The sequence below is a fragment of the Cataglyphis hispanica genome, chromosome 19 (genome assembly GCF_021464435.1).
Source record: "Cataglyphis hispanica isolate Lineage 1 chromosome 19, ULB_Chis1_1.0, whole genome shotgun sequence".
Taxonomy (NCBI): Eukaryota; Metazoa; Arthropoda; class Insecta; order Hymenoptera; family Formicidae; genus Cataglyphis; species Cataglyphis hispanica.
The window spans coordinates 1,539,460-1,560,442 of record NC_065972.1 but is presented as its reverse complement, the minus strand read 5'-3'; the positions used below and the strand labels follow the sequence as shown (position 1 = coordinate 1,560,442).

The 20,983-nt window shown below is 36.4% G+C and overlaps 1 protein-coding gene across 1 annotated transcript in view; it reads right to left on the bottom strand.

Annotated features, from left to right (window-relative positions):
• The window catches only part of LOC126856512 (neuroligin-4, Y-linked-like), a 147,382-nt gene extending 142,888 nt beyond the window's left edge, over nucleotides 1-4,494 (bottom strand). The window contains exons 1-2 of the mRNA XM_050605065.1: nucleotides 4,178-4,494; nucleotides 3,110-3,285 (exon numbers count right to left, since the gene is read on the bottom strand). Coding sequence (XP_050461022.1) covers nucleotides 3,110-3,285; nucleotides 4,178-4,428 — 427 coding nt within the window. The 5' untranslated portion in view covers nucleotides 4,429-4,494. The remainder of the gene's footprint in view (nucleotides 1-3,109; nucleotides 3,286-4,177) is intronic.
• Nucleotides 4,495-20,983: the final 16,489 nt, after the last annotated feature.

Here is a 20,983-nt window from a genome sequence, read left to right as displayed (position 1 = left end):
TCAGACGGATCGTGTCCGTTATGGATATTTATGAAAATATAACGAATCTTGAAGTATCTCGAGAAAGAGAGGCTCTTTATCTTTCGCGCGAAATGAACAAATCATTTTCCGAGCCGTACTTTCGCCTAAAAGGAACGAGAAGACATACACACACACACACATTTCTCTTCTGGATGATACTTGTGAGGTACGAGAAGAGAGAGACGGGGGTAGAGCCTTATTCCAAAGTATTCCAAGAGTTGAAACAAATTCCGCGAACTTGGTGGATTCGATTATTAGTTGGCGCCTCGAAAACTCATCGCCTTCTTTCCCTTCTCTTCCTTTCTTCGCCTTCTTCTTCCCTTTCCGCGTCCGCCATACGTTCGATACCGGGCTTTACCTATCGTCGTCGGAATTGTGAGTGCAGGCGGCCGTGTAATTGCGAGTCTTGCAAGGAAAACGGAAACTTTCTCCCGAATTCAGCCGCGGCGGTGGAGACGGGCAGAAGTGCCGACGACGGCGTGCATTAACCGGATCTGAACTTTCGATAGAAATTTCCATTACGTAAGAATCCGGGAAAGACAATACCCTCGCTGAAGGAAACCTATCCCCTTGGGGGTTGCCCGGGGATGACACTTTCTGGGAGCCGATCACGGGAGTGAACGCACAGTTTGAGATTCGGAATTATTACTTCGCAAGCTGTTATCGAGTGAGAAGTTGGTCTACTAGACCTTACCTTAATCGCCGACTATTGTAATTGCGATAAATCGAGGACTGAAATAATCGTGCAATAATATATAACTTTTATTCGCTTTGTAATTTTAGATAAGGAGATTTGGGTATTTAACATTTTATATTAAAGAAAAAAAATTATGGAAGTTGATCATCGTCAACATTTTTTCTAAAAAGGCACAAGATAGTAAATTTATTCAATATTAAATTATAATTTGATCAGCATGAAAAGACAAAAATAATTTTTCGCCTATATATTTTCGTCGTAATATAAATTTTTATTAAATATTTTTTACACATTTATTATTGTTATTATTTTTTTTTAAATTTATTCTTTTCTATATTCTAGAAAATCAATGTATCTAAACTAATCAAATACATAAGAAACAATTATAACAATCTCAGATAAAAGCTAGACAGGATTTACGGATTTATTTGAGAATCCGCACTATAATTTCGCGAAACTTTACGTAGTTTGTAATAGCGTGGAAGTTTCGAGCGAGCAATTTTTGACGCCCGAGCGTCAGTGGCGCGCGTCGGAAAAATGAAAAATATTTGATAAATCTTTCCGTGTCACTCTCTTCAGTTTCCAGCCACGGAGGCAATGTCGAAGACCGTGGCAGGTACACGCAATATGTTTCCTCGCTGCGCCTCTTCATCTTCAACTCTTTTTATTGCCGTCACCCAATATCTTTTTTTCGCCCTTATATCTCTCGTCGAACTTTCTCTTTCTGCTCTACCCCAAAATATTTCGAGGGGATCATTTTATGTCTTTGCGTATGTCGAGCGAAGTGAACGATGTTTCAATAATCGTATATCATTGAATTTTCTCTGGCGAAATAGAAAATCACGCTTCTCTTTCCGCTGTTTCGCGCCTCTCGACATTTCGTAGCCGGAAATTGGACGGCAAATGTGACCAGCTCGTATCGTCCCAAAATTACCTTTATACTCCAAAAATAGGTACAAACAACTGTATCTCGCTAATGTAAAAAAGAAATTATACTTAAATGCGCATCAAACATTAATGCGATGATACTGGGGGATCAGGAAACTCTACAGCTTAAAATAGATGACGATTTCAAAGAGCATGCGATACCGTTGTAAAAGTAATCTCGTAATTATCTAGTAACTACCCATTGTGTAGCTCGATCTACCTGGGGAATATTGGGAAGCGCGTCTAGTTCGCCAGATGTTAGTCCGGTTGAAAGCTCCATAATGCGCATAATTCCGAGGAAGTTCGATTTCAGATTGCTATATATACGCATCGCGCAAAGGTCAATGACATCTATTTCTGACCGTCATAATTCACCCGGGACCTTTCATAATTCGGTAGAAAAGTTCCTTCAAACTTAGATTAGCGATTTAATTTGGGAAACCAGTGAATCATCTTAAAAATCATTTTTTAATCGAGGCTTTACATAACGAACAAAACATCTGGCGTCGCTTTTTTCTGTCTTCAGCTTTTTCATCTACTCTTTTTTCTCCCTTTTACAAATTTCCGCGTTATTCATTCAACACGAACTCGAACGACTAGCAAGGATTACTTCATCTGCTAATGTTCATCTAAAATTCTGTTTTATTTTTTTTTTCTCTAAAAAATGTTGAAGCGAATATTTCGAGCTCGTTATATCCAAGCGTGAAAATAATTTAGTTAACAAAAAATATTTTTAGAAATAATTTTTTTTTTTTTGCTAGAAATATGATATTTGATAAGGTTTTTTCAGTAACAAAAAAAAAAATATGTTGTTAAAAAATGTCCAATACATATAATAATTTAAATCTTTTTTAATAAATAAGAAAACGTAAGAAAATATATCATTTTAAAATTTTATATTAAAAGCTACGTTCTATTCTCAAAACATTCCTAGATTTAATTTTAAATAAAAGTTTTAAATTTTATAATTTTTCAAAGTTTGCAGATCTTGTTACTTGAATATCTCTTAAAGAAATAAATTAAATATTTCAAAGAAATTTTTTATTCAAATATTCTAAAAAATCTGAAGGGACTTCGGATCCTATATGTTACAAGGATGAATACACAGTTTTGCACACAGAATGTTACAAAATTCTTCCCTCGAGATAGTGTCGAGAAGTGTATCGTCTCTCTAGTCGTGACTCCAGAACGCGGAAAATGTATGCACGTATATAAAGAAGTTTCGTTGCTTGATCGATCGATCCTATTGCACTTCCTCTCGGCACGATGTGAAGAACAGAATGTTTGGCATTTTGAGCTCGATACACATCGAATCTGTCTTTTTAAGCGGATATTATTTTCGAATAAAAATTAAAATTGCTGTTTTATCGACAAACAAATTTACGGAAGGAAATAGCGGGCGTCCTATCAACGTGCGATGATTACGATATCGCTTAATAATGGCGAAAAAAAATTTGTACTCACCCATGGCGGGTGCGTAGATGTTGAGAGAAAGGCAATCCTCGCTCTGATTGCGCAGATGAGGCAGCAGTCTCTTCAAATACTCTAGTCTTCCCTTAGGCATCCGCTCGAGCGCTTCCTGCTCGTTTGCGATGTCCGGCAGCTTTTGGGGGCAGACCGGACCTACCGAGTCCGATAATCTGCAGAGGAAATCGGAAATCGTTCGTGCGTTACAACTAACTGAACCGGTCAAAGTTTCGCATTTGGAATACGCAGGGCGTTCAATAAGAACGAACAATGTCGACGAGAATAAATTTTAGAGCGCAAACTGAGGTGTCTTAATCTTATAACAAGTATTTCCTTCTCTTACTAATTTTGTGTAATACTTAATAATCTTATTTTTTATTGGATCTTATGTTTATTAATAATAAACTGATTTATTATTATATATGTCACACACACACACACACACACACACACACACACATATACTATTTTATGTAAGAAAATCGAAATTTCTCAGCAGCTATGTGATCACGAGCGGATGTAGTGGCAATATAACGCTGGCATTCGAAAAATTCGTCAAGGAATATCTTGGCATGATTTTAGAATCTTGTATATCTCGCGATACTCCCGGACACTTCTAGTTACGAAGACTGCACGGCATCTGAAGCATCTCAGGAAGATCGTGCTTGTTATAAAATTGAAAAGTACCTGCCCTCTTAAACTGCAAGAAAGTTATAGATCAATCTCGCAGCTACGAAACTAAAAATTGATTAGTAATCTCCTTCACGTAACTCTCTGCATAATTCGTTTCGCGACTTTGGAAGTAAATTTTGAAATTTTATAGTGATTTATTTATTCGGATCAAATAAATGGGAAAGCAAACGTAATATGATTAATTCTTTCGCATGCAAAGCTTCATCTTGAATCGAATCACTTTTGATTCAAATAAAATATAATATGCTTTTTATTTTAATTAACATTAATTTAATACAATATTATTAGACTGAAATTTTTTTTTTTTTAAATCGCTGAAATTATTAACGATTATATGTTGTTGTATATGTAAAAAAAAAAAAACCCTTTTACCTGACTCCTTCCCAAGGACTCGGCGCTCTCGTCGGGGAAAAACGGTTGCTGCCGACCGGCGGTGTGGCGTACGGTATCCCGAGGAAGACGTCGATGGGCTTGAGGTACTTGGCGTACTCGAAGGATCTCGTGACACCCTGCACCTCGCCGTAGCGCGTCTGGACGATCCGCGGATTGAGCTTGCTCTTGATGGAGAGCGAGAGGGCGGGCGGCAGGGCGATCAGGCAAACGAGGACCGGGAAGAGTTCCATTTTGCCACCCACCTCTCGCCCGCGGTAACCGCAACCGATCACGCCCGACACGATCTATGGATCACCTCCGCGTCCCGCGACGATCGTCTCTCATTTACGCCCGTGCGATTAATCGCGATGCCGTCGAGTTTCCGCCGTCCCGGTGAATCTATCTGGAAATAATCGCATGCGCCGCGACTCTATAGATTATTCATTATCGATTATGCATACTGTATACACCGTGGAATCTTTCGTCATTTTCAAAATTGTTTGCCGATGTCATTAATAATAAAATTTTCTGCTGTGAGAGATAATCTTTCCAACAAAATCATCGAAAAGTAATTTTAAACTTTGCCATTATACATATAATCTGATGTTTTTAAAAATAGTTTTTCTTTTTTAATATCATATACTTAATATAATAAATTTCTATTTTATTTAAAATATATATTATTAATGACATATATGTACATATACATCTTTCTATAATAATTTAATGCAAAGTTCAAGTTAATTGAACAACAGTAAATAAAACTACAAATACGGATAATGATATAAGAAGACAAAACAGCGATGTTATAGTTTTATGATAATAATTGTTAATTAGTATCGACTCGAGATTGTTGCAACCAGCAAAGTTGCAACAAATGGCGCTGCACTTTATTTCGTTTATTCGCGAACGCATCAATTAATTTTGTGTTTTTGTTAGTTTTAATTTCCACGACGCAGCGGTTTCTGCTATATACCGCTTTGGTGGCAGTATTTATTTAACCTGGTCGTTCAATTAACTATATCAATATTTAATTAATATGTGCCGCGGTTACAGCAATCGGAAAATGACGATGATATTCAATAAAGGAAAGGAACGAGTAATCGAATATACATCTCAATGCGACGAGTAATCGATATTCTGGCTACCCTGAGAATGCATGATCGTAACGACGCCCTTTATCGGTCCTTCGATTACTGGCGAATTCTAATCTCGCGACAGAAAGCTTCGTCTCTTTGATGGAGGATAAAGTAAAATAGCCGAAGGGAAATAGCGACAAGAGGCAAGGGATAAGAGCGAATGAGTAGGGTAAAGTTATATAGACTTTGATAAGCGCGAGGAAACATCGTCTAGAAGTCATATACTGATCGTATTTTAACGGAATCAACTCTATCTTGAACTAATTAATCTACTATTATTGCTATACTTTAATTAAGTATTCACGCTTTAACATTTTACTAAAGTTTAACTTTAAATTAATAAGAAATAAGAATTTTATAATAATAATATATTGTATATTTTTTAAGAAGAAAATAAACAAGAAAAGAAAAAAGGTTTATACAATAAGCTGTATGTCAGAAAAAATATCATAACAAATTTTTTAGTAACAATTAAGAAAGAATAGACGTTGAAAACTTTAAATAACTTGGCATTTTGTCAGTGAAACCATCAGCACTGAAACATATAAAATCGTCGTTACATTGACGTGCATAAAGAGCTGAAATTAAAAAATTAATCACGTCCCGTTGTGATTATCACTAGTCTGGAATTCGAATTACGCGATAAGATTACGCAGACCTAAAGTTTTCACGAGCGGATAGAGAAAGGACATACGAACGGGGTTACAAAGAGATGGGGTATGAAAAAGGGGGTTGAGGGAAGAGCTGGAAAGGGTAGGGGATAAGTGAGTGCACTCGTACGTGGAGCCATTATGGAAATCAGTACTTATCGGTCTGGCGAGGAGAAGGAAATTCAACCTTGTGTAACGGTGCCACGTTTTCTTCGTGAGCCACGTGGTGGAGAAAAAGGAGATAAGCTGTTTCGGCCCCGTCACTCGCCCCAATAATTTCTCTTCCTTATCAATAATGCGACCTCCTCGCCGCGAATCCATCTTGTCGATTTACGATTTAAAGGCAAAGCAAAATTTTTCCTCGAAAAAAGTAAATCTCAAAAACGACAACAAAAATTTAAATTAAAAAAAAAACAGATTTATTTCTTCATCAATTTTAAATAAAATTAAGTTTTTTTTTTAAACAATTATAGCTTTAATTAATGATTAAATCAATAATTAATTGATTTTTTAATATATGATGTATTTTGTAATAATTAAAACTTACCATTTGTGCGAATCATAACTTTGATTAGGCCTTTCGTCTTTCCGTGGGACTTCTCGGATTGTCAAACAATAGCGGCACTCGGATTCAATCCAAAATGTTTCCTGGCATTTTTTTTTTTTTTAATATGCTTGTTTGTTAAAAGCAGTTATTAATGGCTGGTAATGAATGATCAGTTTTGTAACCATTACATGTCTCAAACGTGCTATCCGCAAATCATAATTTGCGAAATTTCTGTACTGCATTCTCCTCTTCTCATCGATTGTTTTATGCGACCAATTACGTGATTACTTTTCTTTTCTGATAATTAGTTTAATTTGTAATCAATTCTTGTCACTTTTCGTCGCGTGTCCTGAAACATGAAAAAGACAAACATAATAAATTTATGAAAATATTATACAAGCAAAAATGTAATATCATGAGATTGTATAGTATTTTTTTCCTCTTTATTCTAAACAATAGAAACTTAAATATTAGAGAAACAATATTATAAAAATTAAGATTATAAAATTAACAAAAAGAAAGTAGATAGCTATATTTTCTATTATACTTAATTATATTATTATTTAAAAAGCAGAAAAATGTATCGTAAAAGATTATTATTGCTACCAAATTATGATAATCATACGGCAATCAACTAGATTATTGAATGAGATTATTAATTAATTAAATTATCGAATTAGTTGAGAATATTGTATATATAGTATTGTTTGATTTCTCGCTATTTATTAATAATTAATTAATTAGTTTTCAAATAGATTGCGTACATAAATTAGCGTTCACAATTCAAAATCAAAATTTACACATATATGAATATATAAACGTAAACATATGTTAAAAATTATCCAATTTCACAAAACAATTTCGTAAAAAAAATTTTTTTCTACTTTATTTTTGTCTGAGAAAAGATTTTCTTTTCGCTTTCATATAAATAAACACTTGTACACAAAATGCAAGAATTTTTATACAAGAACTAATAAAATAATAATTGAAAACAGTATAGATTCTAAAGAGCTTATTTATGCGCTTTTACTTTACAGACACAAACTTGCTTGCTTTCTTTCAATTTAGCACTCTACAGAGCTAGTTATGTTCTACTTTATTTAACTCATCTTAATTGCAAATTAAACCTTAATTCACTTTCATTAATTCATTGCATTTTAAAGTAACTTTGCATTATCAATTCTCATTATTTAGTTTCTCGAACCTTTCTTTTTCCTTGCCCTCTCACCCTCTCTCTCTCTCTCTCTCTCTCTCTCTCTCTCTCTCTCTCTCTCTTACAATCGCATCTGTATAATTCATGTTTACGCTCTTACTTTTTTTTATCTGCTTATATTTTTTTTGTTTCTGTATGTGTATTGTAATGTTTCAAAATTAAATGGGCTAAACCTACCATTTAATTGGAAAAAGAGAAAAGGAAAAAAAGGAAAAAGAGAAAATCTTGCGCCAATTTTTCAAACAAACAGAAATTGTCATCATCAAGGTTCAAATAAAAATGAATAAACATAAACATGCAGAAGACAAAATATCCATAAAAATATATATTTAATTCATAATGGAAATTTTTTACACTTCAATCACGGAAGTTAATCTCAAATCTTTTTAATCTTGTCGCGTCTCTGATAACGCCAATGTAGAACAAATTTGCTATGCATAGATATCCGAGCTTAAGTCACGTCGATCGGGAATAGAAAGACAAAGCTAGAATTCGATTACACCGGATGAGAGTTCTAGGAAGGGTCAACCCTTTTCGTAGGGAGGGAGGGCGGCCGAATATTTCAGCGATAGTGGAATGCCGCCAGCGTCTGGATACAGTGCTGGGAACAATTATTGCTACTTGGCAAACACAAATAGTCTCTGGTCGAGAGATACCGTTCTCGCCAACTTCTCGGGATGTACATAAACGCGACTACCGGCATAAGTCGGAATCCTGGACCGTGCAGTGTCGTCCTGCGAACTCGTTGCGTATCCCGGCTAACTGTATTCGAGACGATGAATAACCGGTGACACTATATGCGGCCGCAGTTAACGACACGCTCGTCGGTTAAATCGCGCTAGGATGCAAATCGTTGGTTTCAACGATTCGCGGATACGGTAAGAGTCGTGATTTAATCTTATTGTTTGCGAAAATTGCAGAAATCGCGTTAATTTAATTTAATAACTTGGGTAATTGCGTTTCGAATTGCGATTCAACAAGATTCTGCATTTTAACTTGAATACACAGAGATTTAAAGGTAAAATTGCTTATAAGGATTTGAAAGCAGGAGTCTCTTACTCTTAAGATGGATTAATGAATGTAATGGTATTTTTTGTCCTGAATTAATTTCCTGAAAGGTTTTTCTTTTTGAGAATTAAATTAAAAGAAATACGAGAATCTTCATTTTTATCGAGATAAATACGTATTCACCTATGGTTGTGAATCTAAAATTTTATATATCAAAAAATATAATTATTATTTATTAATATAAGATATTATACTCTCGAAATATATAATTTATTTGGTATTATTCTTTCTTTATTTATAATATATGCACATATCTCTAGTATATATTATATTTCGATATTTACTCGACACGATTCCTGTTCTTTGCAACTTCATTTCATCGTAAATAGTCCAGCGGCAGCTGTAGTCGCTAGAATAGCAGGTGCATCTTGGTGCATCTGAAAGAGAATGCACCGCGACAGGATGACAGGCGCAGGAAGACACGGCGGCTGTGTGTGCGAGCATCGGAAAGCTATTCACGAGAGCCGGCGCTTTCTTACGAGATTGACGGGAAGAAAAGAGAGAGAGAGAGGCGGGGGGAGGGGGGGGAGGGAGTGTATCTCGCGGAGGAGTCGCGCGGAACATCAACGGAAGAACTCCATTTCCGCCATATTTCTCGTACAATGCCGCGAAATTGACTAGCCAGAAAGCGGCGGCGTCTCGGGGCTGACGCTGGCAAAGAGAGGACCCAAGGGGCCACCGTCGAGCACCTTACTTTAACCCCCCTTTCTCTCCCTCCCCGGGCGCGATCGATCGAAGGTGAATCGCCAGGACGCTCCCAGCGAGCGTGTATACAGATGCACCTGCCTTAATAAATGCAGGCTACCTCCCGGCGATTTATCGGAAATTCCGTCTGTGTCTTGCCACCAAACTCGTTGCTTCTCTGTATATATATATATATATATATATATATATATATATATATATATATATATATAATTACAGTCTTAATTCTTCTAAAAGTTCCTTTGTCTCGTTTAAATATTATATAAACTATATAAAGCTGTAATTTAGAAGTAATGAACAAGATATTAAGTATTTAGATTTGATAGACACGTGCCAATTTATTCGAGTAAAAGATTATAATTATTGAAAGTAATTTAGTATATAATCTAGATTAATGATTGCTTTTATTAATAAAATTGCATTTCTCGAATAATAGTTGTGTTGAAAGTGGAATTTTAGCTTACGTTTTTCACTTCAGAATAAAGATCTAAATTCGGGTGTACTGTTCGATCGAGAGACTCTCTCTCTCTCTCTCTCTTTGCATCTAAATAATTTTTGAATTAAAATAAATTCTAAAACTGAATAGCAGTTACTCTTTCGGGCGTGAACTAGTTTCACGATGCAACATTCAGCGGAATCCTTAAGACAAGCGATTTCATTTTCAGAAAGATGCAGAGGCGGCACGTTAATTTCCGCATGAAACATTCGCGGAGAATTCTGGGAGGTCGCCAAAGGGTGCGTATAAATAATGCGAGCTAAATGAAAAATTCCCTCAGGACGGAGGCGAAATTCCGCGTCTCTTCGTCAGACTAAACGAAATCCTCGGCACGAGCTTTTTCGAAAGCGCGACGCAGCTGCGGCTGCGTTCGCGAATTCTCTTCATAACCCTCTCAGCTTTCCCGTGTTTCCGCATCCCTCTTAACTTCCCTCCTCTCTTCCCTACTTTTCTTCCGACTCGCTTTCCTCGGTATTCTGAACGAAGACAAATAACCCGTGGGTTGTTTGTTGCGCCATGGTCGTTCCTACCGGAAACGGAACGTCGGAAGACCACCAGCAGCTTCCCGAGTGACCCTTCGAGAAAGAAAGAGAGAGAGAGAGAAGGAGAGAGAGTTGGATAAAAGCTGACGTTATAAAGTTATAGATTGGCATTATTACGAGAAGTAATAATGGATAGCAAAAGACATTAAAAAGTACGAGTGCAAATATTAACTAAGGAAGGATTATGAACTGAGAGGATAAAAATCTGAGAGTTGTAAGAAAAAAATTTTTTTAAATCGTACATGTTCAGGGACTTTAAAAAATTCAAAATACGATTATTTGACGTATGACAGTTATCAATAATCAGATGACATATGCAACAATTATATGTAACAATTCGAGAATTTAATATTGAATCCTCTCCTTCCCTATTTCGGAAACAAGAAGAGGGACGAGGTAGAGAGTAGAGATACACGGTTCAAACATTCTAAGATTCAGCAAAGTTCGAGTTTGAAAATCCTATTTAAGGACTTAAAGACGCAAATTTCCTTCAAATGCGCTCTATACAACACCGGGCGATTTACCGTAAATACCGAAGGATTCACGTAAGTTTGTTAGCGCACAGAACCTACTACAAAAGTTTGCAGGAGGATAAGTACCTTTCTACACGAAAGAAAGAAAGAGAGAGAGAGAGAGAGTGAATTTCTAAGCGAAAACGGCCGCAACATTTTCTAGAAAGCCTTCTGTCTAAGCCTGTCGAATTCAATTCGCGGAACAATAAGGACGAATTTAGACGAGCTTGCCTCGTACCTGCCTCGCGAAACTGCGACCCAAAATGGATGCGGAGGATATTATCCTCCTTCAATTTTCCCTCCGATCCTCCGGTCGCTTCTTTTCGCGCCCTCGTCAGAGACGAGATTACTTCGCGGTGAAGGACGAGGATTCTCGCTTTCGGGAAAGAAGGGAGGGGTTACTTCCGGGATGCGAGGCCGCTTGATCCCCCGACTTTCTGGTCAATTGTTCGCCACCTTTGCGCCAGCTGATCGAATCGAACGGTACAAATGCAACGCGATTGAAAGCGAGCTGCGCCAATTTTGATTTGGTTTTATTTTTTTTCTTCTTTTTTTTTCCATTGAAAAACAAAATCACTCCGCTATCAGAGCTAACTTTATTGCAATTTTTGGAATAAATCGACGGGACAGAAGGGCCTCGCGGAGATGGGAGTAGGGACGATGACGTGACAGGAATTTATCTGCTCGTCAGGACTGCCGGACTGGACGGTCCTATTTATTTGGCTTGGCCATGAAAAATGTCCAGCTGACCCTTCCGCGCTTCCAGTTTAATCCACGCCGTCCCAATTAAACTGTCGCGTGATATTAATCTACCACTTGTTTGCATCTACGTCGGTGAATGCAACTTTCAAATAGAATTGACGAGCAATCCCGAGCTATTTTTTTCAATTTGTCACACCAATGACAGTGAGCATCTCACGCTTTCGAGACAAATTAGTTTATAACTTTAAAATTGATGTGTGATGAATTCTAATTTATATATATATATATATATATATATATATATATATATATATATGTATATAATTAAACAATTACAATTGTTGATTAATGATTAATTTAAAATCCAACTTTAAATTCTTACATTTTAATATTAAAACATCACATTTGAATCTACTAAAATTTACTTTCTAAAATAATATAATTATATAGACAATTTTATAATTATGTAGACAAGATTTAAATGAGTTAATAAAAAATGTTAAAATAGATGAATTGTAGACATGGCTTACCTGAGTCGACAATATATATTTTTACATATTTTTAATTTAATTTATTTAAAGCAGCTATTTTTAATAAATTAATTTACATCTGCATGATTCATTAAATATTTTATACTTAAGCATTTGTTGAAAATTAATTACAATAGGATAATATTAATTCCATGCGATACATAAAGTATATATATGAGTATATTTGTGTAAATGCATGATTTACTATTTAATGTCGTGTAATCGCGAGGAATTATCAAATTTCAAAGAATCCATATGTATATTTGATGCACTCACTATGCGGGATATATGCAGAAATTCGTTTGAAATCCGTGTGCGTTCAAATCACGAACAATTCTGCAGCTTTGCTTCTGTCAGCCATTATCTGGGTCGAGCCACGATTAGATCCGGGAAGCGGGATATCTACGGACGTCAGTATCAAATATTGTGCGGTCAAACATTCAACGGACCGTCGCATCCCGGAGCAGTTTGGATTCGGATTTTGGAGCATGATAGCGCCTGGCCGAATTAACTCCGCGCTTATCGCGTCTCGATGTTACGCCTCAATGTTATCAGAAGCGTCTTAGTGCATAATGTGAACTGTGCGGACTAATCATTTTTAAATCACCTTAAAAAGGGATAGAAAAAGTGATATTAATGTTTTCTCAATAAATTATACCGTCGATCGTCAGCACCATCTCCACCTCCGAGACTTTTCTGTTTTCTATTTTTATTACGATCAATTTATTCCCCAAGGAGTGATAAAAAATTAGCTTTGATATTGTATAAAATATAAATTTTTGAATTCCTGATCTTAGACTTTCCAAGATTCGAATTCTCCTAGATTCTAACATTGAGATCTTGACTCCTTAGTTGCTGCTTAAACGCTCGAATCAAATGGAACCTTTGATCGAAAAGCGTGGCTCGTGAATTTTAAACGAATTTCTTTTATTATTTTGTCAGCGAGATCGAGTTGGGTCTTTTCCTCTCGAAACGCGAGGAAAGAAGGGAGATAGAGGAAACTTGATAGAGCATGTGAACTACGAAAAGTTGAACTCCCGAAGTCGAATGGAAATAAGACAGCAGTCTTATCAAAGGACCGCAGTCTTCAATCGGTCTCGAAGTTGCGATTCGTGAAGACTATTGATCGATACCTCGATATAAGCCAGGATTACCTCACGTTTCGCTTAGCGCCTCGCAACACTCTTTTGTGCGTGAAAAGCCAAAGGTACACATAAATCGAGAAATTTATTTTACTTCACCACAATAATATTCATGTGTAATATTAAACGAGCGACGTAGAGGCAAAACTCATATCTTTTAATTTTCTCCGATGCCGAGTGAGAAGAGCGCGGACTCATTCTGTATAATTCAAGTGACACAGTAACCGCAGTTAATCGCTATAATATTCTGTTTAGCATTTCTAATTAAATTTTGCAGCGGGAAAAAAGTTTTACACGCTCGCGAAAGATTTTTCAATATTATTCGAAATGCGGGAGAACGGAAAATACGGCGAAATCTGTACATCTGAGAATTATGCATGTCATTGCGGTGTGCATCAGCGCGATGTGGGACGTGTCGTTGCCGGCCCCCCGGCCTGTGTAAGGATCGTTGTTCCGTGTGATCTATGCGACGCGCGTAAAATCGGAATAACACGCGCGATATAGATTTCACGCCTGACAAATTTAATTACGTCGCCGGCGTATCCCCGTGTATTATTAATCAATCCGCATTCGGAGGGAGACGAGGGCGCGCGTTTTCCGTAATAACACTCCTGCTATATTATATCATCTGTTCCAACGGCCGATATAATTACGAGATTGTCGTAATACTTCGTCACGGCGAAATAGCGCGGGCGATCGGAATCGCGTTTCATCGACAGCCGCTATTTATTATAGCGCAGAGCGAAAATAGTGTAGTTACTGACATCAAATTTAAGATGTGTATCGGATGAATTACAAGAGTCATGTATATCGATCTATTCGATCTTTCTGATGCCAATTTTATATTTTCCATTTATTTTTTCATTTTATCCATTGACGTGTACTTTCGTTTATTTTTTTAGCCCGTCGGATATTATTTTCTTTTCAATCGCGTATGAAACGTGCTAAAAAACGTTTTGCTCGCTCTTCCTCTTTTTTCTCTCTTTCTCTTTCTATCTGTGTGTTTCCTGAGTGTATTAAATATTTTTAAATATGTAATTGGAATATTTAATTAAAACAAATATCGACATATTTTTAATTACTCAAAATTCAACATTATTTCATCATGCATAATTTACTGACATTATCAATTTATATAAATATACGTCACCATATTAAACATATTATATTAAAATTATTAATTTTATTAACGTGCAGAGACTTATAACTATGAATTGAACCGTTTGTGCGCGTTATAACATCTTTGACTTTGTTATATATAAAATAATGACATTCGAGTATATCCGGCGGATCCGCGGACGAGAATGGGTGTCCTTTGGCGGATGTGTTTCGCCGAGGCAAATGTGGGTTAATTAATCACGCGATTTATTACATTTTCCCATTATTTTTCCTCGCTCCCGGACGCGTCGCGGGGCTTTTGTGCGAAACAAAGCGGCGCCGCGGCGGTTGCGGTCTTTGTCCGTGTCAGCCGGCTGCCTGCGCCCGCTCTGCTGTTCTGACAATTCTTGCTACGCGTAAAGAAAAAAAAGAGTCTGCAAGAGAGAGAGAGTGAGAAAGAGGGAGAGAGAGAGAAAAAAACATAAAAGGACTTGTTCGAGTTAATTACATGCTGCCTGCAGGACGGCCGCAATTTTTCTTGCCGGCTCGTCGACGCTGCCCGATAAACTCACGCACACACACACACACACACCCACGTATATACACGTGTCGCGCCGGACTTTAAATTTATATTCCAATTTATTTATAATGTCCTTTGTGTATTGATAATATATTGCGGTACACACCTTGTAGCGAAATAAATTTCTAACTGTTCTTCTCTCTTGTTGGAGATTAATAAAGCTAAGATTAAGATCTACGATGGCATCTAAAATGCTTGTTAACACCTCGTACGGCGATATGAAAAGTAGTAACAGAGCTACTTGGTCGGAGGGACCGAGAAATTGAGAAATATTGTAAAATGCATTTCGATGCGGTTACATCACTCATGTTTTGTCGAGTAACTATATTGCGGTTGAGAGAGGAACGCAGATGGTCTTTTGCCGAGCTAAAACCTTTTCTATACTTCTTGTATTTTGTAACACTCTTGTTTTCCCACTTGCCTCTCTTGGCTATTTTTTGCTTATAAATTTTTGATATTATTATTATAAAATCATATAACTGTAATATCACGCAATAACGTTGTGATATATCTTCGTTAAAATTATTAGTATTTTCAAAATGCTAGATTTACATGAGAGAGAGATCCTCGCGCTTCTGTCGCTATTTAATGTGGCTAGAATAAGAAAATGATAGTCTCAAGATGAATTATATTTTTGGTATTTTAAAAAAATATATTGAAACTTGAGATATAAAACTAAATTAATAAAAATGTATTCTAGATTGTGACGTATTTATAAAAATTGCCAGATACACGAATATTTTTCTCTCAGACAATCTGTATAATCTTTTCTGTTTCCTCCATCGCAATCCTCGCCCCTTAAGCCTGTATTGCTAATGTATCGTTGACAAGAGGCGCGACCGGAAGTGGAAGGCATTACAAGCGAAGAGCTCAACGTACTTATGCAGGAATTTAGCGGGGAAAAAGCGGCTTACCGGAGGTAAACGGGTATAACCATCAATCACTAAGCGTCGTCGCAAGTCTCATCCGCATCCGGACGAGTTTGCAGCGACTCCAGGCCGCATTACTTTTCTCTAGAACAGCGAAAATTTAATTGGAAAAGTTTCACGGAAATTGTCGGGCCGTTGTGCGCGTTATATCGAAGTCTTGTCGCAACTGTCAGGATGATTTCAGCGCGCACTGCGCTCTGATTAATAATTACGCTCAGAAAGAATTAATTCCGCGTTTCCCGCTCTTTAGTTGATCATTTTATTTGGCTACAAATTTCTTTTACCATTGAAGATAAATAGTGAGTAAAAAATGTAGACAAAATATGGATTCTAATTGTAAGATACAAGATGTCAATACATGTAATTATCAAAAATTAAAAATTATTATTAAACAGTAGAATAAGTGATTCATAATATATTCGCGAGCTCTCTCTCTCTCTCTCTCTTTCTCTCCGTTTGCTTGTTAGGTATTATTTTATAATTTAAAAAACCGCATGTTTCATGTACTTTATACGGATTTAATTTTTAAAAGATTTTAATTTTAATACTTGGGTTTTTAAAAACACATGTACTTGATTTTTATGAAAAACACTTTCATGTAGAATTTTTTACAATTTTTACAAACAATTATTTAAACATATTCTAATTGTAAAATGAGATTCCTGAGAAAGAACGTATGTATATGTATATCTCTCTATTCTATAAATTATAATTTTCTTTTTTTTGTGTGTTATAAAACTCGTAAGAGCTTTATACACACGTGTACCTTGTGATATACATATTTTTCGACTTATTATTTATTATAATATTAATTAATTATTATACTTTACGTATTGCGGTCAGCACTTGACGGAATGCTGTCTCAGAGCGCCTAATAAATGATGATTCGCTCAGCATTTAAAAAATAGCTTTCAAAAGTGTATTTGTAAAAAAAAATCTTGTTGCATCTTAAAATATTTCTTTCAAAGCTGTAATATTGCGCCATTTAAATGTTATACGTTATGCTGCACAATTGTAATATTATACATTGTATGTAAACGCTATATCGTCATATGCAAGAATTCCCGTGCTACTGCAAGTGTGCGCATAAACGTAATCCGCTGCTTTGATAGTCCGACTAAATCAGATTGAGTACAGCAGCGATGGTATTCACAATACAAACCGACTGCGCGTCTCGAACAATATCGCTAATCAACTGCGCTCCTCCTACGTGTTACTTCCACGCGAGCGTGTCGAGTTGTGTTTGCGCTGTTGTTTTATAAGAGTGATCGTACACGCAAATTTTCTCCTTTTTTTATATTTCGTCGTCGTGGCTTATTAATTTTTCTTTTTTTTTTTTTCGGTGACGGGATTTATCGGCTATTTTTGCATAACACGCACAATTAGTTTTTGATTTTTTGAATGTTATACTTTTAGCTTTTCGAGATTTTAAACAAATAACGATAACGTGTCAATACGATTCAACAAAAAAAATTACTTTTTCCAACCTAATCACTCGTAGTTATTTTTTATGTGAAATACAATTTTTCGATTTCTATTACGTCACACAATTTTTAAAAATTCTAAAAAATAGCATAGTATATACATGCACGAATACACACATTTAGAGAAATTGTATTCAACATTTAAAAAAAATCACAAAGCACTGATTACTATTTTATTTTATTTTTTTCTTATTGTAAAATTAATCATGCAGTTTATCATGCAAATCAACGTTCTTTTAAATCCACGACAGTAAAAATATTGCATATTTACGTTTATTGTCTAAAACTTTATAGTTTAGAGGAGTTTCCCAGTTTTTTCTAAAGGATTAAATAGAAATTCGTACAATTACTTCAAAATTTTAATATTCAAATAGAAATATCAAGAGACATGATTTAATTAAATTAATCAATTAATGACTTAAAATCCACCCCTGATATGTAAATTTACTCTAAAACCCTTCCGTTTGTCCCACATTCATTTCCTCTATTACACATATGTCACGCTTGACAAATAAGCTTTTCAATCAAACTCGCATAAACATTGCCGAAATCCATTGCATGTCTGCTCACAGCGTGTTATCATTCGCAGGCTTCGTACGATAAATAAAGAAGGCTACTTCATATGGTGAGACGTTGTAGAAGGGGAGAAAACGATAAGTCGGGCAGAAAGTGAATTGATGGTGGAAGACCTTTTGCATAAAGCGCTCGTCACTTTGCATATCTCTCCCTTCGTGTTATATTCGCCGTCCTGGTTTTAGGCCAGAGATTTCGCGAAACGAATCCCCATCCTCTTCCGGCCTTTTCCGCTTGCCTCTTCTCTCCCCGACGCCTTCTTGTTTTCACCCTACAATCCAACGGGAACTAAATAGGTATTGTCGCGCGCAGACATCAAATGAGACACCGTTCTTGGTCTCGTTTCGTCGCAAGCTTCGCGTTTCGACAAGAGAACGACAGCAGAGGTTGACGCGAACGGTGAATTTTCGTGTTAATTGATATTAATAATTTTGAATTTGTCGTATCAATGATTATTTTATACCAGCATTAATGAATACTAAAAATTTTATTAAATACTAAAAACAAATTATTTTATAATAAATTATCCTACAATAAAATGAAATAAATAAAAATGAATAAAATAATAAAATTGATAAAAACTACGAGTCATTTATAATTCCATGATCTCTGTTTAAATATCTGAACTATAATTTTTCAACATTAATTAGATTTAAAAGTTATATATTGTAATCTTTCAAACTTGACACATCACGAGATTCTATTATCCTAGATTGCTATTATCGTTCTTCTTTCTCCTTTCCGCAGATATTTCAATGTCCATTACATTATTTTATTTTATTTAATGGCCCTTTGATCTCTGTTTTCTGCATCTTTACACTCAACGGATCCAAGAGCCTCGAATGAAATTGTGCAAGGGTTCTTGTAGCCCTTATTATAATACTTCGTTGACGCAATAATGAGTTAATTGCCAAGTTTGTCTAAAAAGTCAATTAATTATGTACCTCGCAAGGCGAAGCCATCTAAAGATTTCACAATCTTCGAGCTTCTCTTGGTGCTCTTGGAGCCAGTTTCTATACAAGCGCATAATTGTGTTACTATAATCAATGGCCGAGTGCGTTCGCTCTTGCTCGTGAAATTCAAGCGCGTTCGCCGTGGCAGGCTTTTCAGAGACGAATTTCTCCACCATTCAGACTGCTCTTTATTCATTCTCAGACATCGTTGCAAGTAGTAATTTTACGCTCGGCACAATATCTCGGATTTAATTAGCCACTCGAATAAAAGCGGAAACAAGATTCTACTATTCCCAAGTACGCCGTTTTCGGGATTCGCCGCTGATGTATATAAGCTGTCGGATGTATTCGTCCCTTCTTTCTCGATTTTAAATTTTTGGGCAAATTTCAAATCTCTCTTTTTTTTTCTTACCGTCAAGAAATTTCATTAATTTGTGTTTGTTTGAATTTTTAGTTTTGTACAATCTTGTTCAAAGGTGCTTAAAATCAACATTTTAGAAACGTGAAAATAACTAATAATCTGGTGGTGTTTTTCCGCATCGAGGAGTGATTGTTTTGGTGTGAAACGGCTTGCGCGTCGCATTAATTACAATATTATTGCGAACGCGATGATCCGAATAATAAGAGAGAGGATAATCGCGCGTTTTCCGCACTTGAGCACAATATATGTATTTTTAACACATGTATTTGTAATGCGCGCGAATCGTTAGGGCGGGGGAGACAGAACGCAATCGTTTTCAACGCACCGTTAGACGTAAAAGAACAGGATGAGAAAGAAGGAGAAAGGAAGAGAGCGCTAATAACATAGGTACTCGATCAGAATATAATTTATTTCTATCATTCGATGCAGCTATAACGGCAATAATGCGTTTGTTACGGCGAATTGAACCCTTTGAAAGATGACCCTCTGCCCCGTTACACTGTCCCATCGCGCTTTGACATATTAAAAGCGTCGCGCTCGTAGATTTCGTTATGCGCGTCGCGATCGATTCGCGCTTCCTATTAACGCGTTCATGCGGAACGAGTTGATGTTGGTTTAACGGATACCAGCTTTTTTTTTTTACAAAGATACCACCAGCATTTAAAAAAAAAAAAAGAAAGCGTATCGTGAAAACACGCGTCGCGACGTTCACGACGACTATCGCTGATTATTTCACACAGGTTCTTTTCCGGCGCAAGATATTATTGATTATTTCAAGCTTAGAGATACGATTTGGTGTATGACAAAAATGTGTCTGAGAATATCAGTTTGCTACTTTGTGTAACTTTCAGATGGCGAATGTAAAATGTATTACAAGTTGCAAACTGTCGCATATTTTGCGGAAGAAAGTTTGCGCAAATATATTTATCGTATGTTATACCTACGCGGAAACTTTAATTCCCCAAGTATTTACTTTCCGCGGCAACTACAAATATGTGTGAGCACTTTTCTGAAATAATTTCTAGCAATATAATATGCGTAGACTTTCTAGAACGCGTAGCAAAGGTTGCAAAAGTTTTGTTGGACAAGAAGTCGTAGCGTTTTAACGATGAGTCTTAACGAGACTGGAGAACGAAGGGACGATTTTAACGCTTTGCATGTAAATTTTTGCAGAATGACTCTATCTCACGGCAACGTTAATGTCTGACCGCGATATCACGCGCGGGAAAAACACAGGCTCGATTTAAGAGAGACGGGGAGAGGAGGAGGAGGAAGGGTGTGCGTATATCTACTTGAATATAAATTATTCTCATTTCTCGCTGGTGGTCGGCCAACGAAGCGCTTTTCGTCGGCGGGTTATAGGTGGATATCTTTAGATTATGCATACCGAATATCGGACCGAGAGAGAACGACCGTGGAACTGAATGGGGGAGAATCTTTCCTCCGCTTCGCGTCCACGTTTTTGGCGAACGCAAAAATTGCCGCGATATTTCCCGTCTCGGTGACGTTTAAATTGAAGCGA